Source organism: Neovison vison, chromosome 2 (genome assembly GCF_020171115.1).
Source record: "Neovison vison isolate M4711 chromosome 2, ASM_NN_V1, whole genome shotgun sequence".
Taxonomy (NCBI): Eukaryota; Metazoa; Chordata; class Mammalia; order Carnivora; family Mustelidae; genus Neogale; species Neogale vison.
Window position 1 is genome coordinate 62,959,996 of NC_058092.1, and position 26,773 is coordinate 62,986,768.

General features: G+C 37.9%; 1 protein-coding gene across 2 annotated transcripts; it reads left to right on the forward strand.

Moving 5' to 3' along the window:
- The first annotated feature begins 271 nt into the window (after nt 1-271).
- Nucleotides 272-26,168, forward strand: LHX8 (LIM homeobox 8). Of its 2 annotated transcripts, XM_044236440.1 has the most exons (10): nt 846-866; nt 1,071-1,143; nt 2,862-2,948; nt 3,343-3,504; nt 7,378-7,499; nt 9,513-9,733; nt 10,234-10,337; nt 15,465-15,560; nt 22,004-22,187; nt 25,880-26,168. In XM_044236440.1, the coding sequence occupies exons 3-10, from the start codon at nt 2,874-2,876 to the stop codon at nt 25,954-25,956; spliced, it is 1,041 nt and encodes a 346-aa protein (XP_044092375.1). In that variant the 5' UTR covers nt 846-866; nt 1,071-1,143; nt 2,862-2,873; the 3' UTR covers nt 25,957-26,168. The 2 variants fall into 2 exon arrangements, with proteins under 2 accessions (XP_044092374.1, XP_044092375.1); XM_044236439.1 differs by lacking the exon at nt 1,071-1,143 and having other exon boundaries at nt 272-866.
- The last annotated feature ends 605 nt before the right edge of the window (nt 26,169-26,773 follow it).

Sequence of the window (26,773 nt, forward strand, 5' to 3'; positions counted from 1 at the left end):
TCGCAAATCATAAGCTTTTGTGCTGCTCAGATGTTCCTTCTTTATCTTAATGAGAAAACTTTTCGCAAAGGGAGCGCGAACCACTAGATAAGTCAGCCCCGAGGCAGCCAGGGAGCGGTCGAGTTCCCCAGCTAGACCGAGAGCTGCGTGTTTCAGGAGAATGACTAAAAAGTTTAAGTCACTCAGACCTCCGCTTCCTCTTCTGCTTGCTGCGGAAAGAAATGTAACCTGAATCTTTGTTTAGGTTTTGGTTGGGGAGCGAGAATTAAAAAGCCAGGGCAAATGCAGAGAGCAGATTTTTTTTTTTAAGTCAAAAGTTAACAGGCCATTCCCGGTGTTGTTTCCCCCCTCCCCTTTAATACTAAATCTGGAGTAAGTTGGCTTGCTCTGATAAAGATCTTAACATGTACAGAAGGCGGGTTTTCCTTAAGGAGGTGAGGCTATTCCTCCAGGAGAAGACTCCCCACCACCGCACACACACCCCCTTCCCTCCCTTTATGTAAGGTTCCACCCTCTGGAAAACAAAACCTTTTTTTTTTTTTTTTTTTTTTTTTTCCTGGAGGGACAGACCTCAGTGAAGTTGGGATAAGAATCTTAAGAACAGTCTACCAGAGTGGTAACGGCCACAGCGGCCTCTTTGGACGAAGACTTGCTTGTAGCATTCCTGCTCTTCTCGGTGTCAGCTTTTATTAGTGCTTTGGGGCGGGGGAGGGGGGAAGATCGGCAGACACGGACGGCCGCTGACCCTCTGGAGTTGGTATGTGATAAGCAGCCCTAGCAGTGCCATGTATTGGAAAAGCGATCAGATGTTTGTGTGTAAACTAGAAGAAAAGGACGTGCCGGAGCTGGCAGTTCCCACTGAGAAGGTGAGCGAGCGGACGCCTGGCCAGACCAGCTGAATTGCAGTTCCCTTGAAACGCGAGCTGTTTGGGCACCTAAACGAGGTTCAGAAATTACCTGTAACGGCCTCATCTTCAGACTTGGCTTTTTTTTTTTCTTTCTTTCTTTTTTTTTATTTATTTATTACGTAGTAGCGTTAGTCAGTAATCATTGCCTCCCCTCCCCACAAGCTCACATAACCTGAGGCATGGAGACTGTAATTTGGGAGACGAAGCCTCAAGCCTAAGGCGTTCTCGGGTACATGTGAGTCGTGCTTTTGTTCTATTTGCCGTGGTGATCGTGGCGGTGGGAAGAGCGAGTCGGGAGGTCGCGGCGGCTGTCGGGGTGGGATCAGAGTCTTGGCTCTTTGCGTCCAGCCGCCCGCGGGCGTTTGCCAGCGCCTAGGCTCGCAGCTGGACGACCCGCCGCGCCTCGGGCCCACGACGAAACAGAGTCGTGGCTCCTGGAAGGCCTTGGGGGATCCCAGGGTGCGAGATTTTACTAAAATACCCACCCTCCCCCCCCAAGGCAAAACCCAGGACCAGTGAGTCACACCTTTCGTAGAGTAGATGGGGAAAACTGACAAGCGCTCACCTCACTCTGGAGGCCCGTTGGTGTCTCGCGTTTTAAGTTTGAAAATCATCTGTAGCCTGTTTGAGCTCCTCAGAGGGCCCCGCCTTGGGAACCGCTGACTTTGTCGGACTCTGGCGGGGAATACCCAGCGAACGCGGGACTTCTCTGCTTAAACTTGCTTTGTGTCTGAGAGGATGCGGCCTCTGAGCGGCGGCGCTGGGTCCGCACTCGGGAGCGCACCCGAGGGTCCCCACTGAGGGCCGGGCAGGGAGCGGGGGGCTCTCGGGTTTGGACTGCATCTTGCCTGGCGCAGCCGGAAGGAGGGAGGTGAAATGTCAGAATCGCAGGTGTGGGTCGCCTGAGTTCCGCATCCCCTCCCCCAAACTGGAGTTTTCCTGAACCAAGACAGAAAAAGCCTGCCGAGGCTGCGTTTTCGTTTAAGAACAAAACTCCAGCAAAGGCTTCGAAACACTTGAGTAATGCGTGCTGTTGCTTTAAAACATTTTGACCGAGGTTGGGTGAGTTTTAATGGCACAAATTAAATTCAGCTGGATATTTTCCATTATTCGTCCCGCTTTTTGCGCTGGTTAAAAATAATCCTTTAGTAGCTCAAATGTTGACTTACTGAGCAATAAGTGGCAATTTACACCTTAAAGAAACGAGTGTAAATCACTCGCAGCTCTAATTGCTGTAAGTTTACGAAAGAGCTGCTGGCTTGGTGTAATCTGAAGCATTTTCATTCAAATTGTCATCGGAACAAACACCAGGCTTCTTAAATCCCGCTGTAATTAGCTTTCAAGTATCCTATTAAACCTCTTCACCTTTCGGGCTATCCAATTCAAAAAGCCCCCTTTTAAAAATATATATGTGTCTTGCTCTTTTAATTGAGGTTATTAAAGAAATCAAGTTTCTTCCCCCACCCCCTCCTCAATCCTCTTTTCTTCTCTCCCACTCCCCCCCGCCCGCCCGTTGCACCCGCTTTAGCCTGGTGATCCCCGCTCCGCCGTGATTGACGTCTAGAAAGAAAATGCTTTGTGCTGGGATGATTGTTATTAACTTGTTACCCCCGGCAGGGGGGCGGGGAACCGACTTGCTCCGGTGAGCGCTAGGGACCTGCGGCCCCGAGAGCGCCGGAGCGCGCCGGGGGAGCCCTCAGCGCTGCGGTGGCAGGCTTGCTGCGCGCTCGGCCAACGCCACGGCGCCCCACGTCTGACAAGAGAGGCTGCGCTCCCGCGGGTTTACCCGCGCGCTGGGTTCCTGGAGCCCTGACGGTGCACGCGCGGCCCGTAGCGCTGGGGGCCTTCATTAGCTCACTCCGCGAGCCAGAAGCCGCGGCTCTGGGCTGAGCGTGCGGGCTCTGAACTTCTGCTCTCCGTTTTTCCCCATTTCCCCCTCCTCCCACCCCGCAGTGCCAGGGGCTCATGTCGGAGGAGTGCGGGCGGATTGCAGCCCTGGCGGCCGGGAGGACTCGGAAAGGCGCCGGGGAAGAGGGACTGGTGAGTGGGGAGGGACATGGCTCTTGGCAAGACTGGACGTGTGGAGACGGCCCAGAATCAAGAGCCGCTATTCCCCGCTCCTTCCAGGGCCCAGCTGGCCCCTTGGGGAGCGGGTGGAAGGAGGGCCTGGGGCAGGGCGGGGTGGAAAGCTGAACCGGCGCGACGGGCGGCGCAGGGCTGTAAAGCTCCCTGGGTCCTTGAGGTCAGGGGTCGACAGCCCCAGCGGGTGCGTGGCAGGAGCTTGTGGGGAGAGAGCGGGGAGCGAGAACTCACGAACTGAGGGTGGCCCGGGAAAAAGGAGGGGTAGGGTGGGGGAACTCCGGGAGTTCCGTGGGTTGAGGAGAGGAGGAGGGGTCTAGAACCGCCCGCGACTGTGCCTCCCGGCTTCTTTCAGGTGAGCCCCGAGGGAGCGGGGGACGAGGACTCCTGCTCCTCCTCGGCCCCGCTGTCCCCGTCGTCTTCGCCCCGGTCCATGGCCTCGGGCTCTGTCTGCCCCCCTGGCAAGTGTGTTTGCAACAGCTGCGGCCTGGAGATCGTGGACAAGTACCTTCTCAAGGTAGGGGGAGCGGTGAGGCCCAAGGGGAGCGGGAACTCTGGGAAAAGAGGAAAGTTTTTCTCCTCTTTTCAATTTCAAGTTCTCGTGCAGGTTGTAGGCTTTCTCAGCGAAACAGCCCAGTCCAGGGCAAGTCGAAAGAGCGGGAGAAGAAATCCTAGACTCTCCCACATTGTTGCAAAACAACTTGTGCATAAGACACGTCGTGCTCTAGAAGTGCCTGTACGCCGGGGTGGTTGTACTAGCGTCAGCCACCGACGTGTAGGGGAGCAAAAGTGGGTAATCCTTTTACTCACTTTTGAAACAGGGTCCTGCCTGATTATTTTTACCGAGACTGGGTTGTCCCTCCACCCTCAACAACACCCCTACACCTGCCTGTTTCTAAGAGTTTCTGGTTAGTATATGTTGGATGATTCCCCTTTGCAGTGTCTCCTTTGTTAAGGACCCTGGTAAAGTGTCTTTTCTGGACAGAGCCTTTACATAGTTTTATATTTAGTAGCAGTCGCTTGAGACTTTTTCAAAGTAAAAGATTGTAGGAGCATTTACATAAAAACCATTTTCAGTACCTCCTTCCTGTTACTCGTATTTGGAGGCCACCCAATGCTTTTTTAATGTCCCTTCCAGTGCTTGTTTAAAAAAAAAAAAAAGGAAATGGATGGTTAGACACCCTCCCACCTCCTACCCACCCCCCCAAAAAAAAGAAAGGATGCAGGCAGAAGAGAAAGAAGACAGGGAGGGAAACCAAAAGAAAGATAGATGGATAGATGAATGCCTGGGATGGAGTGCTTGTTTGAGAATTTGATGGTCTTAATTTGTTTCACTTCTCTCAAAATATTGTGCAGGAATTTTGAAGTAGAAATTCTGGCAGGCCACAGTTAACTATATCATTGAGTGCAGGGTTATGGTCCCTTGTGTCTTAATTCTAATACCATGGGTTTTTCAACTTCAACAGCTCTTTAAAACCACTATTTAAAATAATGATCTCTCATATACTGAATTAGTAGCAAACCAGTTCACTTTCTATTCCCTTCTCATCAATCTCCCTCCACCCCCTTCCCCCATTTTTTCAGAAGGATTAATTATGGAGAGTAGGAGTTCAAAAAGCAAGTTACTGGGTTTCTTCAAATTTCTACCTCAATGTAGAAAGCTATTAAAAATGTAAGGTGGAAATAATAAGTTATAGATACAGCCCAGATAAATCACCAAAAGAAGTATTGGTGAAAAATTGAAATTAACTAAATTAAGTTTAATTGGGGATTGAGTCTTAAAGCTAGCAAATTAACATGCCTCTCCCTTTAAATCTACATTAAGATACTCTTTTTCACTGTTTCTAGACCTGAGCCTTTTTAGATATCTCAAAATCATCTTTTGGACCAAAACTAGTTTGTTATTTTCAATGAGCCCTCTCAATAATAAACATAATGTTTAAGAGTGTTACTGAATGGGTCTATAAAGGCTCTAATACTTCATACCAGAGAGGATTTAGGGGAAAAAGGGCATTATAAAGTGACTCTTAACACACCTCTGAAATAGATATTGTTGCTAATATTCACTTTTATATGTTAAAAATACATTTGTTTATTATATTTACTTGTGTTATATAAAATATCTAAGTTATCTAAATATCTTACATAAAGCTTTTTGTTGTAGGACTGTTGTCCTCCCAGTGAAGTCTTCTATGTACAGGCTTATTCTATCCCTTTTTGTACCTATTAGTATCTTAGTTCTAACAAAAGTTTGACGTTATATGATTATATAAAAACTCTGAGTTCTTTTTTTTTTTAAATTTGGGTACTTATTCTAAAAGAGTAGTTTAAATTCAATTTGAGTCACTGGTGAAAAATAATTGCTAGACTTAGTAGAGTATTTGAGGGTACAACTATTTTCTATGGAAAATATAAAAACCATTTAATATAGAAAAACATCATCTCATGAGGCGAGTAAAATGGAGTTAAAACAAAAAAGTAGGAGAGGAATTAGATGTGTCTTTTGCCTCCTCTAATATTTTAGTTCCCTGTTGTTTGGATGGTTTTTCGGGCTTGGTCTCATATGCATATACAGATTGGATCAATAACAGCCATCAGGAAAGTTTGATATTCTTTAGAATTTTCTCTCTTTACCTTACTTTCTTCCCTGGAAAAGAAATTGAAAATGAACATTTTTTTTCTTTTTTAAATAAACTTTGAAGAAAGGTGGTAAACCAGGCATTAGGTTTGGCATTAGGGAGTTAGAAGATAGCCATGACTCTGCTCTGTAGCCTGAATCTACACTTGCTTGGGGAGAGGGGGAGAAAAGAGAGCCTGGATAAGATAAAAACGTAGACGTCCCTAAGCATTGGAGTGCTAAAGGAAGCCTGTATTTTTAAACTTTAATTGTCCCATGTTAGGAAAGAATACAAGGAAAACACATATTTATTTCTAGGATAGTATTAACCATTGTTAATATTTTTTATTCTGACTTCCTCTGTTTGCTTGTTTGTATATTCCAAGTTTTCTTATGTAGTAAGCATGTAATCCCAGACCAAAACTTAATATTTAAAAAAATTTCATCAAAATGTTACTCTTCATTAATGCCTTGGAAAGAGGCCTATAACTACAATTAGTAGCAAGTGAAACTTTTCCTTCAGCTTCAGAGGACTTTTTATATTTTGTATCACAAACATTTTGGAAAAAAATTTTTGAACAGTACTGCTAATCTGATAGAATCATTGGACAGATAGGATTTTTGCTACACTAGTTCATAATAAAGATTATTTCACAATTTCCCCTTTTCACAATTTCCTAATTACTATTTAAGACATTAGATCCATTTGTAGGGTGTAACTAGTGTTTTTGCATCATTGCTGTTCTTTTATATGAAATGAAGTTATGGTTAATTGGTTAAACATAAACCCAATTCTTGTGTCCATTTAACAAGAGCAAATGCTGGAAGCCTCTGTTATAAGCAAGTTCAATCTAATATATATACATCTTAATTCTTGAGGGCTGAAGTTGTGGTGCTTATAGTATTACAGCAACAGTTTGAGGTGAGGGTTATTAAGATTTGTTTTCTGAATTGACAATATTTCATGTGCTTATTTAGAAAATATAAAGTGGTATGATTTATTAGACACTATGTTGTGCCTTACTCCTTGAAGGATAAATGGCAAACAATATTTGGGTGCCTTTTTAGAACCACTTATCATCAGATTAATTTTTTTTGTCCAGTAGCCAAATCATTAGTTAGGGTTTCAGTAATTCATTCCTTGAGTTTATTATTTAATGTTAGAAGGTATCCAGGATTTCTGCCATATCAACATTTAAATCTACCTTAGCAATTTCTCTCTGTTAAGAGAAATGTTGCCTGCCTTCTTTATAAGGGTAAGTATCTTACAAAGCTTCTTTTTAAATTTTCTTTCTCTCTCACTTCAGCTACTGCACCAAATATAATTGTTTGGCCAAATAATACATTGAGATGTTGTGTGGCTTGACTTCTTTTGCTCTCAGGTTTCCTGGTGGGAAGAATTTGGCGAAAGAAAAAATAAAACAAGCCTGTATGTAGGACTTTAAAGTGACCCAAATTTTCCGTGTTCATAGAAGTTCGACTTCAATAAGAAAAAAAGAAAAAAAAAAAAGTACACGCCCTGAATTCTTCAAAGGAATAAAGAATTTAACACAGTGTAAAATATGTTATTGTGATTTTTCTGGTTGGGGTCTGAAAGAGAATACATTTAGACACGTTTGTGTAAATGACACCTTTTAGGTAGAAGCATTGAAGAGCATATGTTAAAATATCAAGAAGTCAGTTTTTAAAATTGCTTACTGCACAAAACCAATGAACGATACTGTGAGTGTGGTATTAAAATTGTTTCTTACCCTTCCCCTTTTTCCTTTACAGGTGAATGACCTGTGCTGGCATGTTCGGTGTCTCTCATGCAGTGTCTGCAGGACCTCCTTAGGAAGGCATACCAGCTGTTATATTAAAGACAAAGACATTTTCTGCAAACTTGATTATTTCAGGTAAACTGTGAAACATTTTTTTAGTAGACACTCCAAGATAATACAAAAAGAGAGTTTTGTTAACAAGCTTTCTTGTCCAGTTTTATGTATCCAGTTTTTTGTAACCAGTTTTTCTTATATAATGGATTTCAAAATGAGAATACCTCACATTTTTGAGGTCTAACTTCTCTCAAAACAAATAAAAAATAATGTTTGTGTTTTAGGAATTCTGTATACAAAAACTAATTTAAAATAATTATTTCCTCTTTGGGAATGAAAGGTTTAGATATTAAAAACAGGGAAACTTCTCCTTGCTGTGCATAGGTAAAGTATAAAATGTAAGATGACTTATTGTGACAAAGTCCGTGATGTGCAGGTGATGCTAAGGTGAAATGAAATAATTATGGTTGGAAAAAAAATCAAGGTTTTGTTAAGTGTTTACCAGTTTACAAGAATGATCCCAGTTATACCTTTAAAATAACAGCAGTTTGGAGACTGTGATAAACCTATAATTCAGAGGATTTCAGTATCAGAAATATACCAAGTCTGATTATTCTGTCTAAAAATCCTGTTTCTTTTTATCTGTTCTTTGATCTTTGTTTTTTGAGATTGTATTTGCCTAAGATATTAAATGTAACATTTTTTTCTATGATCTCTTTATAAATTATTGAAATGCATAGTTTCTTGTAGGATATAATTCAGTTCTTAATGGATAGCTGTCTAGAAATTGAAATTATTCCTAAGCATGACTTTTTAAAATTACCATATATTTTTTCTTTATTTGAATTTCCAAATGAAGAAAACTGTTCATCGTGAAATTGGGAAATTAATGCTATATAATGAATTTTGTAATACTAATTATGTTTATACTCAGTTTCAAAAACTGGTTTCAGAGAGTTTAGTGACTGAATAAAATTGCTAATTAAAAACACTTCATAAAACCCAGATGCTTTATTTTATAAAGTCAAAGAATTTTATAATTACCAAAAACATATATTTTTCATCAGGTTTACTCTCCATTTCCTCAAAAATCATAGCAATTTACCTCCTCTTTGACTTAAGATACGCAAATCTTAATTTTTTCATGATAATTTAAAGCTTTTTGAAAGGTTTAGTTTCAGCAAGTTATTGAAAGTCTCGTTCTTCTGGATTTTTTTATACTTCATATTATATTCTGAAATTTAGTTTTAGGATTCACTTTTTCAGATTAACTTAAACAAAACTGGCAGTACCTCTAAAGATAGGCTAATGAATAGAAACAGACATATCTTGTTTGATGTGGATATGAAGGCCATGACTGTGATTATGATAGGAGACATAGCAAAGAATGTCCAGTTACTCAGACCAGGAGAAAAAAGAAATAGTTACATCTGGCATTCTGTTAGAGTTAACCTGCGTTTAATGTCTAGGTAGGTCTCTGAAAGTTTTAGGTATTTCTCCCCTTCTTGTGACTGGCAGTACGATAGCTTATTCACCAATGGAAACATGTCTGAGTTTTCATTCCTCACTCTCAGGGTGAACAGTTTGTTCTACCCATTGTTTGATAATGTCGATTCTAAATGTTTAAATATTTTAACTTAAAAAATGATATTTAAAACCTTTCTGAATTATCTCAATTTGGTTTTAGGAAGTCATATTTTCATTGTATGTTTTTGCATTTTTAGGTTTCAGTCTGGAGTATATGTGTGTTTGTATCTTGAATCTCTAGGTAATTTATAAATGTATTGATAATTTGTTACAAACGAGATATTGAAACTCATAGCACATTTATTTTAAAAGAAAAAAATCCAGTCTTCTTTTAAAGTAACAATGAGAAGCTTTTGTTTTATAAACGGATTTGAACTATGGCCCTATCTCAAGTCTTAATTGCTTCCCATATTGACTTGAAGAAAAATGACTGGTTCCTGTTTCGTTTTCAAAAGATGTAAACACTTAAACTTATCCAATAAGTAATACAGTGTATTAATTTACTCAGGCTGATGAATATCTCCCCAAATAGTAAAATCTTCACCTCCTGCTCTTCTATTTATGTAGAAGGTATGGAACTCGCTGCTCTCGTTGTGGGAGGCACATCCATTCTACTGACTGGGTCCGGAGGGCCAAGGGGAATGTCTATCACTTGGCATGCTTTGCCTGCTTTTCTTGCAAAAGACAGCTTTCTACGGGAGAGGAGTTTGCTTTGGTGGAAGAGAAAGTCCTCTGCAGAGTGCATTATGACTGTATGCTGGATAATTTAAAAAGAGAAGTGGAAAATGGTAAATATACACTTAAAATACTTTGGAGTCTTTTGGGACAGTGAATACAGGGAATAAAAATGATTTTTCCTAAGGTCATTTTAATGTATTATTTTGTGCAGTGTAATTGTGGTAAAACTCATTAAGCATTCTCCTGTTAGTGATGATCTCCATGTGTTTATATTCAGGAAAAGCCATGGCATGTGTATTAGCCTTGTACCATATTCTCAGGCAGCAGCCTTGAATTTAAGGCTGTTTTGCTTTCATAGCCAGTTGTTTTCCTGTATTTGCCTTTTAAGCATGAACCTTAAATGTGTGTTCTCCTAACTTTTTGCACTTTTGAGTAATTATACAAGCCTGTATATTATTTCCACAGAATATTTTAGTGTGTTTTAAACTTAACTGATAGATTTGGACAATCTACAATTTCACACAAAGCCAAGAGATCCAAGAAACATATTATTGTTTGATCAGTGGACCCATTTGAGTTACCAACATGTATGCTGTTTTTTTAAATACAGGCAATGGGATTAGTGTTGAAGGCGCCCTCCTCACAGAGCAAGATGTTAATCATCCAAAACCAGCAAAAAGAGCTCGGACCAGCTTTACAGCAGATCAGCTCCAGGTAGACATAACAATGAATTTATGATTTTTCAAGTCTCTCCTGACTATAACAAACAAACAACAAAAACATAATTTTGATAACTTTAATTTCATATAAACAACCCCCCCCCAGTTCTCCTGCCCCCTCCCCAAAATGCCCCAAACAATTTCCTGCTGCCTAAGAACATTTTCATGTTTTCAAAAAGATCAGCCTGTGCTTTTAATGAATACTAACTTGGTGAATGTATGAAAACATATTTATAGCTTTAAAATGTTTGTCAATATTTTCAGAGTCCTGACCTGGTATGAACTAGTCATTCAAGCTTTATTTCCCTGGGTTTTATTGGCATTAACGTCAAAGTACAAACAAAATATTGATTGGTCCTGACTTCCTGATAAAATCAGTTTAGCCCAGGCATTTATTTACATTACTACGTATAATGGGGATAGAAGACAAAATATTTTAAGACTATTAACAGAAAGAGACATACAGTATGTGGGCCTATGAAACACTAATGTGTTCACCTTTTTAACAAATTACAACGAGCCTTTTAATAGCTAAGTTTAAAGAATTTTCTGAATAGGAGAGAATTAAATATGCCTTTGATAAAATTAAAACAGGAATCTAGTTATTGACTCTACAACCAATAAACTTTTACTTGTTTTTAAAAGGTATAGAGGGAGCTAATTCTATAGTTTGATGCTGAAGGTTGATTATGTCCCCTGAAAAAGGAGAGATTATTTCAGTTTATATTGTTATAAGTTCAATTCATGTCAACTATCAAAAAATAATTAAATATAATTGTTATAAGATCAATTCAAGTCGACTGTCAAAAAAAATTAAATAAATACTCCTTACTTTAAGTCTACACATATAATGATTCTTTCCGGAATTTTTTCAGATAAATCACGTTTCCTAAAACAGTAATGTGGATGAGGTATTTGTTTTATGGTAAGGTAAAGTAACATTTATTGAGTGCCTACCATGGACTACTGGGTGCTTTACACATAGGATATATCTTAGCTCAAACTTTAAAGGATATTTATACAGCATTAACAATTGAGTAAAAGTAATATTCTGAAAGTCACCTATGGTATCTAAGACTTGCCAGTGTTTAAGATGAACACAGTAAAGGGGTTTCAAGAGAGAACTTTTATTTGGGGAGTGGTTAGGAAAGAATCCTTCATGTGATACAAATATTTCAAGGGAACTTAGATCACATAAAACCCTAAAATGGGAGCTAAGAATACCAGTGGAAGACCTGGCAGCAAAATATGCAGTAGCTAAAAGATGTCGGAGTTAAAATAGAATTTCTAATATAAATATATTGTTTTTACAGTGGGCTGTTTCCATAAAGGGCTGGCTATAATTTTAATAATTATAAGGCTGACAATGAAAGTTTATATGAAATTAAGCTTATTAAAATTATAATAGTGAAAACTTGAAACAACTTTAGGTAGATATATAATTTCATATAGGAAAATAATTACAGGTACTAATGAAATAAAGAGAGAATAATATTTGTGAAGGTTTTTGTGTGTCAAGTCCTATGCCAGACATTTATCTACATTCTCTCCTTTAATTCTTAACAATAATTCCTTGATGTAGGTAGCCTCATCCAAGAAGTGCAGGAACTCCCTTCAAGGCAGACTACCAAGGGAATGACAGAGAAGAGATTTGGAAACTTCCCCAATCCTCTGGTCTTTTCATTTTTCTTGACCACCAGACCATGAGTGGAATAAAAGCTCCACTTAATGGCAGCAGCAGCTAAAACAAGAATGAGATTTTTAAATCTTGTGGATAGCTTTATGGTTTTAAATTACGAACATACCTAAGCTATTTGCATCATCATATCCATTATTATATGAAAATGTGATCTGACTCATTAGTTTTTAAAGATGTATAGTGGAACCATAGGTTTTAAAAAATGAAAATAAAAAAACAAAAATAGAAGTGATATGCCTTCAAAGCACATACTCATTTTTTCAATATTTATTAGTATCTGTCTTTTGCCAGGGACAGCTGAAACAAATGAGACACAATCTTTGTCCTCAAGTGGTTCCTTATACCTTAAGAATCTGGAAAACATAGCTGTAAATTTTTTAAAAACTTAAATCGTTATATTTTGCTAGAACCTCTAATAAATCACATAATGTACATTCATTGTCAAATTGTCCTTTCTGAAAATTGAACATATTCAAGTAGTGCTTGAATTCAGCAAAATAATAAAATATTATAGGTGATCAATAAGTCAAAACTATTCATAAAGTACTGCTTTGGACAGAGGAGAGTTAACATGGGAAGAATAAACAAGATAATTTGCCAAAATTATTTAGAAATTTACGGGAAGAAAAATTAGTTTAAGGCTCACAACAGAGTAACATTTTGTGTTGGCAAGAATATCTCAAATATTGTCCAATTTGTAGAAATGATATTAAGAAGTTCCTGCCAGTATTGTGGTTTTCTTATTGTAGTTGGAAGCTCTTGCTCAGTGATGATGAATATAAAACATGCCAAGGTTATCACCTATTTTAATCTACTTTCAGAATGACTTGGTCAGCTGCTACTATGCAAATATCTGTCATTTCTGAGAATTCCTGGCCTTAAAATGATGAGTGTCTACAAAGGCTCATTCCTTGATCATGTTAAAAAAAGCCTTCAGAAAAGAAGTGGTGTGGGTTTCAACATCATTAGTGACTGGAGAATAATGAAATTAAGTAGAAGTTAAAAGGCTTTTTGTGTGTGTGTATGAGATTAAACATTGATAAGCACATCTTACTTTCCCCTTAGCATATACCAATTCTAAACCATCACTATTCATTTAAGTTTTGCTTTATTCCTTATGAGAAATTGCTTTATTAAGTATAACTTGGTTTCATTATTAAACTTGTGAATTTGAAATATATTTGTGAAAAAGCATGCTGGTTTTTTTGTTTCATAAATTATCAATAATGGCCTAATAAGCAAATCCTTAAATATCTGTTTAGCTTTTCCTCTTGAAAAATTAAAAAAACAAAGACCATTAATTTGCTCATTCTTTTTCTGTTTGGGATATTACATGCTCAGCTACATAGGAACACAACTATTTGTACATGACGATATTGAAGTAACGCATTTGGAATAAGAAAGGAAGAATGAGGTGAACTGAGTGAAATTATAAACTCTTAGGCCAGTTCTGCCCATTTTTTAAAGTAAAAATACACATGCTATTTACAGTAAGTGTGTGAACAAATATGGTTGGACAGGAAGCCAGGAATACCTTATTCTTTTTTTCCTTTTTTTTTTTTAATGGAGAGTTCTCATTCTCCCTAAAACCTTTAGCATTTCTTAAACCTGTGTAGTTACTATAATGCTTTTCAGCTTTAATCATGGTGAGAAATGTAAATGTAATTCTTTAAATTACGAATAAGCACTGTTCCTCTCTAGCGCGTGTGTTCATTTATCTAATCTTAACTTTATAAAGTAGGTGCCACTGAGTATCTTCATTGTGTAGATAGGGAAACTGAGGAAACTCACAAAGAGGATAAGTTATTTGCCCACAGACTTATGGATGTCAAATATCAGGACCAAGACTTGCTTAGGAAGATCAGGTCCTGGTTGAGTTCTTAATCCCTATGCTAAACTCATTCATGTAACAACAATTTAATGATATCTAATGATGTGATCAGTTAAAATAACTTCAAATAATGTGAAATTCTCTGAAGACAGTGGTTTGATATGGGGAGAGAGAAAAGCTTTAGCTGGTGGGGGACAGGGGAGTTCTCTCTAAGGGTAAACTTTGGAGTTGAGATCTGCAGGGATACCTTATTCCAGAAGTCACTAATTAGAGAAAACTTAACTGATAAAGAGAATTTGTAAACTTCATAAATTTCCTGGAACAACATTGGTCTTTTTGTCCACACTATCTTCAACTTTTCCTCAAATTGTCAGGGTTTGTTGTGTTACAAACCCTTAAGCACATACTGTGTGATAGGAAAGGGTATTAGATCCTGGGGATATGAAGAATAAGACATTCCCTTTGTCCTCAGGAAGCTTACTTTGCTTAGGAGAGCTAGACTTGCCATTAGTTATTTAGCTGCTGTGATATGTGCAGTGGCAGATGCATATGAGAAGTATGTGGACAAGGCAATAATTTTGCCTATGGAAAATGGTGTTGAGGCCCATGGTAGCTTGCAGGCTTTGGGTAGATTGGTTATCCCCATTGCACAATTATGTTGAATGACAGGCACTGCTCTCCCATTTTTTGTAATACTTTCTTCATATATTATTCTACTTCCCTCAGTTGATTGACTTTTAAGTAATAAAATTCAAATATCTGTCTTAATTCTCATGATTTCCTCTTCAGAAAGAATCCAAAACCCTTGGCTTAAGCTTTATTCTGGTACTCGCTCACGCTCTGTACTTCTCCCCTTACCTTGTATTGTAGTTATTGGCATGTCCACATCTTTGTCTCAAAAAGTTGAGACCACGGACGTATCACTGTCTCATGGCACTTCGCTCAGTGATTCTAATCCAAAGGGTCATATCATATCACCTGAGAGTTTTTCAATATATAGATGTTTAGATCCCAGGAAATTCTTACTCAGTGGGCTGATTGATATCCTTTTTTAAGATCCCTGATACTTTTTTGCATAGAGCGAGGGCAAATGCTGTAGTTAATGTTTGAGTTACTACAATTAAATGGAATCCATCCATACTATTTGCTGACTGAGAAAAGTTGTAATCTGGGTCTATTTAGCTTTGTAGAGGTTGGAGAAAAATTTGATAGGATTTTTGTGTTTTTAAGTTTTCTAATACAAAAATTTTTTAACAAAATGGAAGAAATAGTAAATGGACTTACCATTTATTCATTTCATTTGTGCATAGAAGAATGGAAGAGCAAATGTGAGCTCATTTTTAGCAGCATAGTTGAGAGACAAGCTTTATGTTGAAATGGATTTTTTTTCTTACAGATCTCCGTGTAGTGACTTGTTTGTAAATTTGCAACATATGCTTTCTTTTCATTTATGTGTATTCACCCATTTTTATTTTCAACTCATAAAATACAAGTATCTTACTTTCTTATGCATGTCTTATCTCTCTGGTCATCAATGCAGAAGATTGAGTTTCTTATATTTAGCTATTTACTACTTTTCTTTTTTTAAACAGGTTATGCAAGCACAATTTGCTCAGGACAACAACCCAGATGCACAGACCCTTCAGAAACTGGCAGAAAGGACAGGCTTGAGCAGACGTGTGATACAGGTGATTATTTTAAAGGTTAATCAAGAGATACTAAACAATCTATTCTAGGTCGTTATGAATGTTCAGTGTGTGTATATGTGTGTGTGTTTGCAGAAATATCAAAGCATTAGCTTCCCATTTTAGGTCTTTTTTACACTCTATATCAATTTTTTTTTTTACACCTGATAATTAGCCTGAGCTATCAATTGTTAAATGACTTTGTGTACAAGTTACTTCATTCTGTGCTCGGAGCAACCCTAAGATACTCAAGCTGAAAAACACAACTGTGGTTCCAAGCTAGATATGGTTCTGAAGCCAGTAATTTTTTTCCCCACTTTTCTGTGATTGTATATGTGAGTGAGTGAGTGTGTGTGTGTGTGTGTGTGTGTGTAAGGGGGGGCTTGATCCAGGTAGAGGAAACCGTGTGAACAAAGCTAGAGAAGGATGAATTAGAGCATATTCATTGAAATGTTAATTTTATATCTGCAAATTGTGAGAGTTGAAATTGTTGGAGCTGAACTAACTAATAGGGACATGTGACTATAGAGTTCTGTCTTGAACAGGAGAAAGCCATGGTAGCTGATGGCAGTAGATGGCAAGAATTAGGGTTGAAAGAGGCTAGATTAGAGATTCAGATTTGTTGGGATGCCCTGAAAAGGAGTGATTTTTTTAGAAGAGATTTAAATGGGGGTAGTGACCTGAAATTCATTGAGAAACATTTTACTGCATGCATGCTGGTGGCAGACAGACAAGAGGAGGACCTGGACACTATAAATGGGGAGAGAGAAGTGAAGGATGACTCTTAAATTTGAAGTCAGGGTATCCATAGGAATAGTGCTGTTGGCAGGAATATTCAAGTCAAAAAGGTGGTTTGGCAATTGGGAGGGAGATGGATTTTCTTTTAGGTCTGTCTTGGACAGTTGGGCATATAAGCACTTTTTTTTTTTTAAGATTTTATTTACTTATTTGACAGACAGAGATCACAAGTAGGCAGAAAGTCAGGCAGAGAGAGAGAGAGGAGGAAGCCGGCTTCCCGCTGAGCAGAGAGCCCGACGTGGGGCTCTATCCCAGGACTCTGGGATCATGACCTGAGCCAAAGGCAGAGGCCTTAACCCACTGAGCCACCCAGACGCCCCTATAAGCACATATTTTAAAAGATGAACAGGACTCATACAAAAAGATCCAATGCCATGAAATTGGGTAAGATCCTTTGGAATGAGATCATAGACAGTTAAAAAAAAAAGAAGAATGGACTTTAGAGAGAGGAGGGTAAGTGATGCTATTAGGAAGGGACATAGTAACAGGTGGGATTAAGGAATGAGTAGGGTAGGAAACATCATGGAAGCCAAAGGAATGTGTCCCAAGATGTCCCAAGATGGGGCTGGCCAGCTGTCTCAAGATCTTATAGAGAAGTCAGGGAAATGGAAAATAATTATAAATAACATTTAGGGTTCAGAACTGTTTCCAGAATTAAGGCAAGTAAACATAACCAGCAAGATGAAATTTAGGTGGGGGGGGGCAGGTAAAATCCAACATTGTTTATATGTTTTACTTCTTTTTTTTTTTTTTTTTTTTTAAAGATTTTATTTATTTATTTATTTATTTGACAGAGAGAAATCACAAGTAGGCATAGAGGCAAGCAGAGAGAGAGAGAGGAGGAAGCAGGCTCCCTGCTGAGCAGAGAGCCCGATGTGGGACTCGATCCCAGGACCCTGAGATCATGACCTGAGCCGAAGGCAGCGGCTTAACCCACTGAGCCACCCAGGCGCCCCATATGTTTTACTTCTTGAATTGGGTGGCTGATATTTTTAAATGGGGTGCTCATTCTTTTTTTTTTTTTAAGATTTTATTTATTTATTTGACAGAGAGAGATCACAAGCAGGCAGAGAGGCAGGCAGAGAGAGAGAGGAGGAAGCAGGCTCCCCGCTGAGCAGAGAGCCTGGCGCAGGGCTTGATCCCAGGACCCTGAGATCATGACCTGAGCCGAAGGCAGCGGTTAACCCACTGAGCCACCCAGGCGCCCTTGGGGTGCTCATTCTTCATTCATTGTTATTAAGCCTGAAATATTTTGTAGTTAAATCATCTATACAAAAAATCTGATTGGGAAAGACCTAGTGGTGCTATAGCTTCTCTAAAGACTTAGATTCCAGTAGACTGGGCTGACTACAGTGTAATGAGGTTCTCTGAGGAGTTCTCAGTGCTTTTCAAATGTTCAGGATACTGTGTTTATTTCAGAGTACCAAATTTTTAAAAAGGGTCTAACAAGAAACCAACCCAAACAGACTGCTTCCTTTAGAGACAAGTTAATAAGTCATGAAAGAATTAGAAATCATACGCTAATATTAACAGCAATAGGAATATTTCTCAGGAAATGAGAAAGTAAGAGAAGGAATGGTATAAACAGAAAAAGTATCTTTAAATATATGTGGAAGGCTGTCCTGCAGATAGCAGAATCATGTCTTTGCAGGGGAATGAAGGAAAAGGCAGATTTCACTCATGATGAAGAATTTTCTCAGCATGAAAGTCTACAAAAATGACATGGGCTGCCATGGAGGTAGTGAGTTTCTGAGCCTAGAAATGGAGCTTCCTTTGTTGAGGTAGTACAGACTCAGTGGGCTGAGGGTTCCTTCTAATCCAAGAGTCTATGCTTTCAATGACAATGACTACTCCAGCTAAGTCAATTCATGACTATTATGTTTTAGATTATTTTGAAATTGGAAATAAAAGAAAATGAAGGATTTTCTGAGAGCTTTTCTTATTATCTGAAGAAGTAAGGCCCCCAGAAAATGTCACAGAATTTCCAAGTATTTAGCTCACCAGTATCATGGGCAAGTTATCTTGATTCCAAGTACTAGAACTTGAAGAATATATTGTTAGACGGTGGTTTTTTTTTTTTTTTTTTTTTAAAGATTTTATTTATTTATTTGAGAGAGAGAGACAGTGAGAGAGAGCATGAGCGAGGAGAAGGTCAGAGAGCGAAGCAGACTCCCCATGGAGCTGGGAGCCTGATGTGGGACTCGATCCCGGGACTCCAGGATCACGCCCTGAGCCGAAGGCAGTCGTCCAACCAACTGAGCCACCCAGGCGTCCCTAGACGGTGGTTTTTAATATGTGAGGATTAAATTAACTATTTTAGATAGGATAGCAAAGGAAGGAGTACTAGCATGCAAAAATATGTGTTGTGTGTTTGTGTGTTTATTTCCATATTTTCATTATCCTAAAAATTCTGTAATGAATATCACTGTATGTACACCTTGCTCACTTGTTACTTAGTTTTCATATGATAAATTTCTAGAAGTGGGGTTGTTGAGTCAAAAGATAAAACATTTTTAAGGCCTTTAACTGACTAACTGATAGTACAAAAATCACTATCCTGGAAGTTCATACCGGTTTATTCTGCCAGGAGCTACATAGGCAAGTTCTCTTTCACCAACCCATGCAAATCCTGAATTCAGTCATTCTTTTACATTCCTCCCAGTTTTGGTAGAAAATCATTTTTATTTATATTTCTTTGAGTATCAATGACCTTTATAACATGTTTGTTTATTTTGTAATTTTAGAAATTGTATGTGTTTTGTTTTTCTTTTGGCTGTCATATATTTTTGGTTATGATCTTTCTAACATTTTCTTTTCGTTAGCTTACTTTAAGAATACAGTATGTAATACATAAAATATACCAATAATATACAAAATACCATTGATCAACTGTTTACATTATTGATAAAGCTTCTGGTCAGCAGTTTAATTTTGGGGAAGTCAAAAATTATGTGTGGGGTTTTCTTTAAAGATTTTATTTATTTGAGAGAGTACACAAGTGGAGGAAGAGGGAGAAGCACACTCCCCCGCTGAGCAGGGAGCCCGACGTGGGGCCCGATCCTAGGACCCTGGGATCATGACCCGAGGTGAATGCAGACACCTAACGACTGAGCCACCCAGGTGCCCCCATATGTGGATTTTTGACCACATGATGTAGAGGGTGTTGGTGCCCCAAAATGTGTTCTTCAGGGGTCAGCTGCATGACCGACCCCCATGTGGAGCCGCGCACTCAGGGTCAGATTCTTTCCCCCTCCCTCTCCTTCCCCACTGCTCTTTCCTCCTCTCTCTCTAAACGTAAATAAATAAATAAATAAATGAAAAAGAAACTGTTGAACTATGGAGGCTTAACATGATAACTAGAATAAAAATCAGCAAGATGGAGAGAAAAGGAACCCCCCAATAGAAAGGTGGACTAAAAACATACAATTTCTTAATTAAAAAGGTGGTCCGGTGCCTGGGTGCCTCAGTTGGACCACCTTTTTTCCCCTCACAGATGATTAGCCAGTTTCTCTAAATCAATATTATGCCATGCTTTTCCAACAATTTAAACTTCCATCTTTTTTCTACATTAAAGTCTGATATTTGGCTCCTTGGGCTTTTTCAGAGATTCATCTTATGGATTAGTCTTTTCTTTTCCAGAATGTCCATATAGCCTGCTCTTAGCTTATATAGTACAATTTAGAACTCAAAAAATTTTTAAATATGTTGCCCAGAAGAAATTTTAACTCTTGGAAGTTTGCAAAACAGAAGAATTTTAAGTCAGTGAGGAGGATCAGAATGACTTGTATATGAATTCTGAAGTTTAGGTGCCCCCAAGCCAGAAGTTATTTTCTGATGGTCTGGAATTGTCAACTATATTTTTCTGTGCTAGTTACATGACATTTTGTGTTTATAAACCTCTCTCTACTTGATTACCTGTTGATGATCTTTCCAAGGAGCTATTTGAATCAGAATTAAGGTAGTTTTTCTGCTGATATGTCATGCCTTTTTCATATTATTTCCAAAGTCTGGATTTTTTTTTAAACAACTGAGTAGGTTCCACCCAGGATATAATTTATTGGAAACATAAGATACTTTGGAGAAACTCTGGGAACCATAGTGCTGTGTCCATTAGGTTATATGTGACCCATTGGGGTGCATCTCTTCTGGGTACTGTTGGGGAAAATGCTGGTGGCAGTAGTTCTCTTTTACAAGTTGGAGAACATGTGAGTATATCTTCTTGACTGGGTGAGTGACAGTAGTGATGCCTATTATTAAGGAGCCTGTGGAAGAACTATGACTGAACACTTTGGGTTTGGTGTCTGTGTAAGTGTCCAAGAGTCTAATACTCCAGAAATGGAAGAGAAGGCTGTGACTTCCCACTCCTTTTCCTTGATATATGCCTATGTCTTGTTCCTGAAACATTCCTCAGGTGTCACCTTCCATCCATCTGCCCAGGGCCGCATACTCTTTTACCTGATCACTTTTTATTACTTTAGTTTTAACCCCTAGAGTTTGTACTTTGTCAGTCTTCTGTTTTTGGGTCCTCAGGGCAGGATGTGTCTTTGAAATCAGGTCAGCTTTTTTGTATAAAACTTTTTGCAGATTCTTTCTGTTCTGCTATACAGCCCTGATTCCCTTGTGCCATCGAATAACTTCCTACCAGCCTTGGGCAGAGATTTATGCCCCTGATCTCTCCCTGGCCTTCTCCCCTGACACTAAAATGTTATCTTTATCTCCTTAAACTTTTTATTCCTTCACTTCTCTTTCTCCTCATGACAGACTTATTTGGAGTGATAGAAAGTAAGTGCTATGATATTTTCATAGAGTAACCCTCTATAGTCAAGTTTTATCTAACAACAGGGAGTCAAAACACAGGTAGATTAATTACTGGGAGCATTCTGGGCAGTCTAGATTCATTCATCCTGACCTGGATGCAAAACTATGCTTGCCTTGAATTTGTTTCCTTTATTTCTGTGACAGAGTAGATAACAGGATGATTAGCTCTTTACATTTTGTGAACTGTTTCACTAGTGGATGTGTTTGTATTTTATTCTGCTTAAATATTACTCGTTTTTTCTTATTACAAGGCTGATCTTAACATACTTCATAGGGAATAGTCTGTGCATTCACTAAGAGAAATTGAACTCAGCAGGCTAAAATGTGATTGGAATAACTGAATCAAGAGGTTTGTAGAAAGCTTTAAGTTCTCAGTGGGGATATTAGTCATTTGGAAAGGGATTTGAAATAAGTCCAGCAGGTGTCTAAGAATACGTTTAGTTGGGTTTTTTATTGTTGTTAAGTTCTGATTTAAAGGGACTTTTTCTCTTTTTCTTTTTGTCCCAAATGCCAGTAGTGAAAGCCAAGGAAATGTCTCTGGAATTCTTGAACTTCTTCTCTCCCTTTTTATTTTGGAAGATGCTGGTGTAGTATAGAATTGGCTTTTAAGTAAATCACCAGATGGTCATTATATGAGCAAAGAAAATGACCATTGATATTTATGCAAATGTTTCTCTTCTGTCTACAGAACTGTTTAGAAAGCTTGTTTATAGATTTATACCGTGGTTATCTGGTAGAGAAATTGAGGATACATTTCTTTGTAAACTAAGTTGATAATGTACTCAAAAGTTGACATGTGATGTACCTCCATTGCTTTTCTCCTCTCTCAGGTGTGGTTTCAGAATTGTCGAGCACGCCATAAGAAACATGTCAGTCCTAATCACTCCTCCTCTGCCCCAGTCACAGCAGTCCCGCCCTCCAGGCTATCTCCACCCATGTTAGAAGAAATGGCTTATTCTGCCTATGTGCCCCAAGATGGGACGATGCTAACTGCGCTGCATAGTTACATGGATGGTAGGTATCCCAGCCTTTAACAGCTGTTGCTCAAGCACAGTAACGGTTAACTGCTAACATTAGCTGATCGATAGGATGCATATTTTGAAATATTACCTCAGTCGTAGCTGAAAAATTGGGGGGGGTGCAGGAGAGAGCAGAAATGTCCAAACATTCTTATTTCTATGACTACATTTGTAGGGACAAATTTAATACCCACTTCACAGCTAAAATACAAATATTGATAATATAGTGCTTGATTTTTTTATTTAGAAAAAAACTTTCTTTGTTGTTTTCACCCAATAGTTAAATAATTTATTTTCCTGTGGCCAGAGAAGTATTCACACACAGAGTTTTACTCATTTATTCATTTATTTAAATTCAATTAATTAACATACAGTATTATTAGTTTCAGAGATAGAGTTCAGTTTTGCATATAATATCCAGTGCCCATTACATCACATGTCCTCCTTAATGCCCATGTCCCAGTTACCCATCCCTCCACCCACCACCCTCCAGCAACCCTCCTTTTGCTTCCTATGATTAAGAGTCTCTTACAGTTTGTCTTCCTCTCTGACTTCATCTTTTATTTTTTTCCTCTCTTCCCCTATGGTCCTCTATTTTGTTTCTTAAATTCTACATATGAGGGATCATATGATAATTGTCTTTCTCTGATTGACTTATTTCACTTAGCATAATACCCTGTAGTTCCACCCATGTTGTTGCAAGTGGCACACTCAGAATTTTAGATCAGAGTTAGTATACTGAGTTTTGTTAAACTTTTTTATTGAAGTAAAACATACATATATAAAAGTACATACACAACAAGTATCCAGCTGGATGAATTATTAAAGTGAACATATCCATGTAAATACCAGATGAAGTAGTAGAGCATACTTAACACCCAGAAACCTCTCTTATGCCCCCTTCCAATTATTATCCTCTTCCTCCAGAGTATCATTGCCTTGACTTCTAAAATAATGTTTTAGTTGTGCCTGTTTTTGAGCTTTATATAAACTGAACCGTATAGAATGTATTCTTGTGTATCTCACTTCTTTCAACTACCTTGTTTGTGAGATTCACTTGTATTTGTTGCAAGAATCCGTGATTTTATTGTTCTGTTGAATTCCACTGTGGTAATGTACCACAATTTAACCATTTTATGGTAGCTAACATTTGTGATTGAGCATGTTTAGGCTTTTATGACTATGCTGCTATAGACTTCATCGTACATGCCTTTCGGTGTACATGAATTCACACTTCTGTTTGGTATGCACCTGGGTGTGGAACTTAGGGTAATAGGCTACCCCTCAACTTCAGCTGATTCTGCCAGTTTCCCATAGTGGCTGACCCAGTTTACACTGGGACCGGCACTGTGTGAGAGTTCAAGGTGCTCCACATCCTTGCCAACACTTGGTACGGTGTGACTTCTTAATTTTAACCAAGTTGATGGTGGGGTAGTGCTCATTATTTTAATTTTCTTTTCCCTCATGACTGATGAGATTGAGCATGTTTCCACTGGGCATTTGTAAACCCTGTGTGTGTGTGTGTGTGTGAAGAGCCTTTTCATGTCTTTTGCCTGTTGGTTTATTGGCTTGTCCATTTTGGTTTTTTCTTGATTTCTTAGTTCTCACTATATTTTGCATATAGAAAAGCTTTTTGATGGCATCCCCTCCTATTCATTGGCTTGCCTTTTTCTACTCTCTTAAGGGTATGTTTTATTGAGCACAAGTTCCTAAATTTAATGTAGTTCATTTCATCAATTTTTTTTTTATCCTTCATGGACAGTGCTTTCTTTGTAACCTATTAAAAAAATTGGTTCTCCTCAAAGATAGTGAACATATTCCTCTAATGTTATCTTCTTGACACTTATCTTACCTTTGACATTTAGATTTATACTCCATCTGGAATTGAATTTTTATGTGTAGTATGAGATAGGAAGTAAAACTCTTTTGTTATATTGATAAAAATACCAATTTCCCAACTGTTTTGTAGTGACACATTTCTCATAAATAAACTGTTCATGTAATGTAGGTGTTAATTTCTGTACATTCTATTTTATTGGACTATATATTTTCATAATGAAAATATCTTATTCTTGCTATTTTGAAAGTAAATGTTGTTTTATCCCAGGTTTTCTCTTTGTGTTTGGTCTTCAGTTTTATTATAATGATATGCTTCTTGAGTATGTTTGATGTATTTCATTATAGAAACGTCTGTTTTTGTCTCTTCAGATATTGTTTCTGCTCTTTATGAAAAAATTCTGTATTTTCCAGTTTTTGACCTTCCATGCTTTCATCTAGGTATTTTCTTCTGACCTATCTCCAGGTCACTAAGTCTCTAATATGGTATAAAACTCACCCACTAAGTTCTTAATTTCAGTTATTGTGTCTTCAGTGTTAGAACTTCCATTTCATTCTTTTACATAGTTTTCACTTTTTTATTGAAATTTTCTATTTTTGCCACTTTATTCCTTAATAAAATTATTGTTATATTAATTAGTTAAAGTTTATGTCTGATAACTCCAATATCTGGATCTCTTGGTTCTCAGTCAAGTCATGTCTTCTTCTTTACCTTTTTATTTTTTATTGCACTTCAGATGTTGGATTGGGTATGAAAAACTAGAAATAATTTGAAGCTTTGGATTGAAATTTGGATTGATCCTCCACCAGAGAGGATTTGGTTTTGCCTCTGGCAGGAATTTAGGTTAGGGTAAGATCAACTTAATCCAATGAGCATCAGTCTTCATGAAGGCTGGTATATTTCTGGGTCACTAATTGGATTTTGCCTTTGGGGATCCCAGACAAAGCTTTCATTTTGTTGTGTTTTGTTCCTGTTGTTTTAAACTGGTCCTTCTCTTCAGTGGTCTCTGATCTTTCTTGTTTATTCCCCATCACCCAGCCAAAGTCTAACTCCTGAGAGTCTGCTCAAATTCTCAGCCTCTCAGACATCCCTTTTCTTTTAAAATTGTCACTAAATTTGGGGGGTGGATGGTGGAAAGTTGCCTCATTTTATTTCCCTTCTCTTTTGGGACTTGCTTTGCAATTTTTCATTATCTTGGTACCTTTCAGATGCCTTCCAACAGATTTTTAAAAATTTTGGCCAGCTTCCTAGTTGCTCTCAGAGGGAGGTTTGGTCTGAAGTGTCATAGACCTTGCAGAGAATGGAAACTTCATTTAAAGTTTTGGTTAAATACAAAACCAGAACCTATATCATTGTTGCTATTATACTAGCATTAAAATTGTGTGTGTTCACATGAATGACTATAGTGTTGCCCGAGTCAAATGCGCTTTGATGTATGTTTGGGAAAGAGGTGGTTAAGCATTCATAAAGGAAAATTGTGGGGGGGGGATCATCCTATAGACATTTTTATATGGAAGGCAGCAGCATCTCTGCAGACAAAGCTTTTATGTTTTCTAACTGCAGGGTAAAGTGCAGTGAATGGGGTATGGATGGAGGACATTAAAGTGTCAAAAGCTTGTGACCCCAAAAAAGGTTTTGGGGGTAAACTATTCCTGGATTCTCATTTAATACTGTACTCACTATGCTGAATAAGTTAATGTTTCTGCTGAGGTTAGTGGAATGAGTGTAGCTTGGTGCCCTCAGCTATAATGAGTAATGAAATCACATTGCCTTGGATTGTTTTTGTTTGTTTTTAAATCAGTTTTATTCACCCTACAAAACTGATTCACAAATTTCTTTCTATTTTATAGCTCATTCACCAACAACTCTTGGACTCCAGCCCTTGTTACCCCATTCAATGACACAACTGCCATTAAGTCATACCTAATTCCTTTTTTCAGGGATAGAAATGATTAAGGATATAATCTTGTCATTTATTATGTACAAAATACCATTGAAAAGATATTAATGTTAATTTTTTATTTAACACTCAAAGCATTTTCAACATCACTTTGCTAACCAGGTATGTATCTATAGTTGGCCTGCAAGACACTTTTATTGAGTCTTCATTTTTTTGTAAAATTTATGTTTACAAGAAGAAAATAAATCAGAACTTTTTTTTTGTATTGTCTGGAAATAGTTCACGCTAGTGTGTATCTGTTAATTTATTTGTCATCAAAAGAGCACTTTGCCTAAAAGAAAGGACTGACAAGTGTGCAAAATGTTTACAATCCTTTGTGAAATCGTAGTTTATCATTAGTTTGTATCTGTAAGTTATTGTTATAAATACTACCTGTATTTTTTGTTATATACAACTTTATACTTTGAAGCTTGTATCTGTGAATTCGCAACTGAAATTTATTTTGCCAATGTTTTCTGAATGAATTGAATAAAGCTTTTGTTGTAGCATGCCATGCAAACACATTATTGTGTTTGTGGTTGATGAATTATGGCTGTAAATAACACTATAGTTTAATGAGCCCACCACTCTAAGTTTATTAAACATTTTCCATTCTTGTGAAAGTTTCAGCCAATCTGTCCTTTTGTGTGTGTGTTTTCAGCATTAAGTCGACGTTAGTCTCAAATATCACAACTCTTAATTTTAAAAGTCATTTTGTTTTGAGCTGTGTTTTGAGTACATTTTAATACAAGACTTATTTGTAGATGATTGCACTTAATAAAAGAACACATGAAAACATCTAATC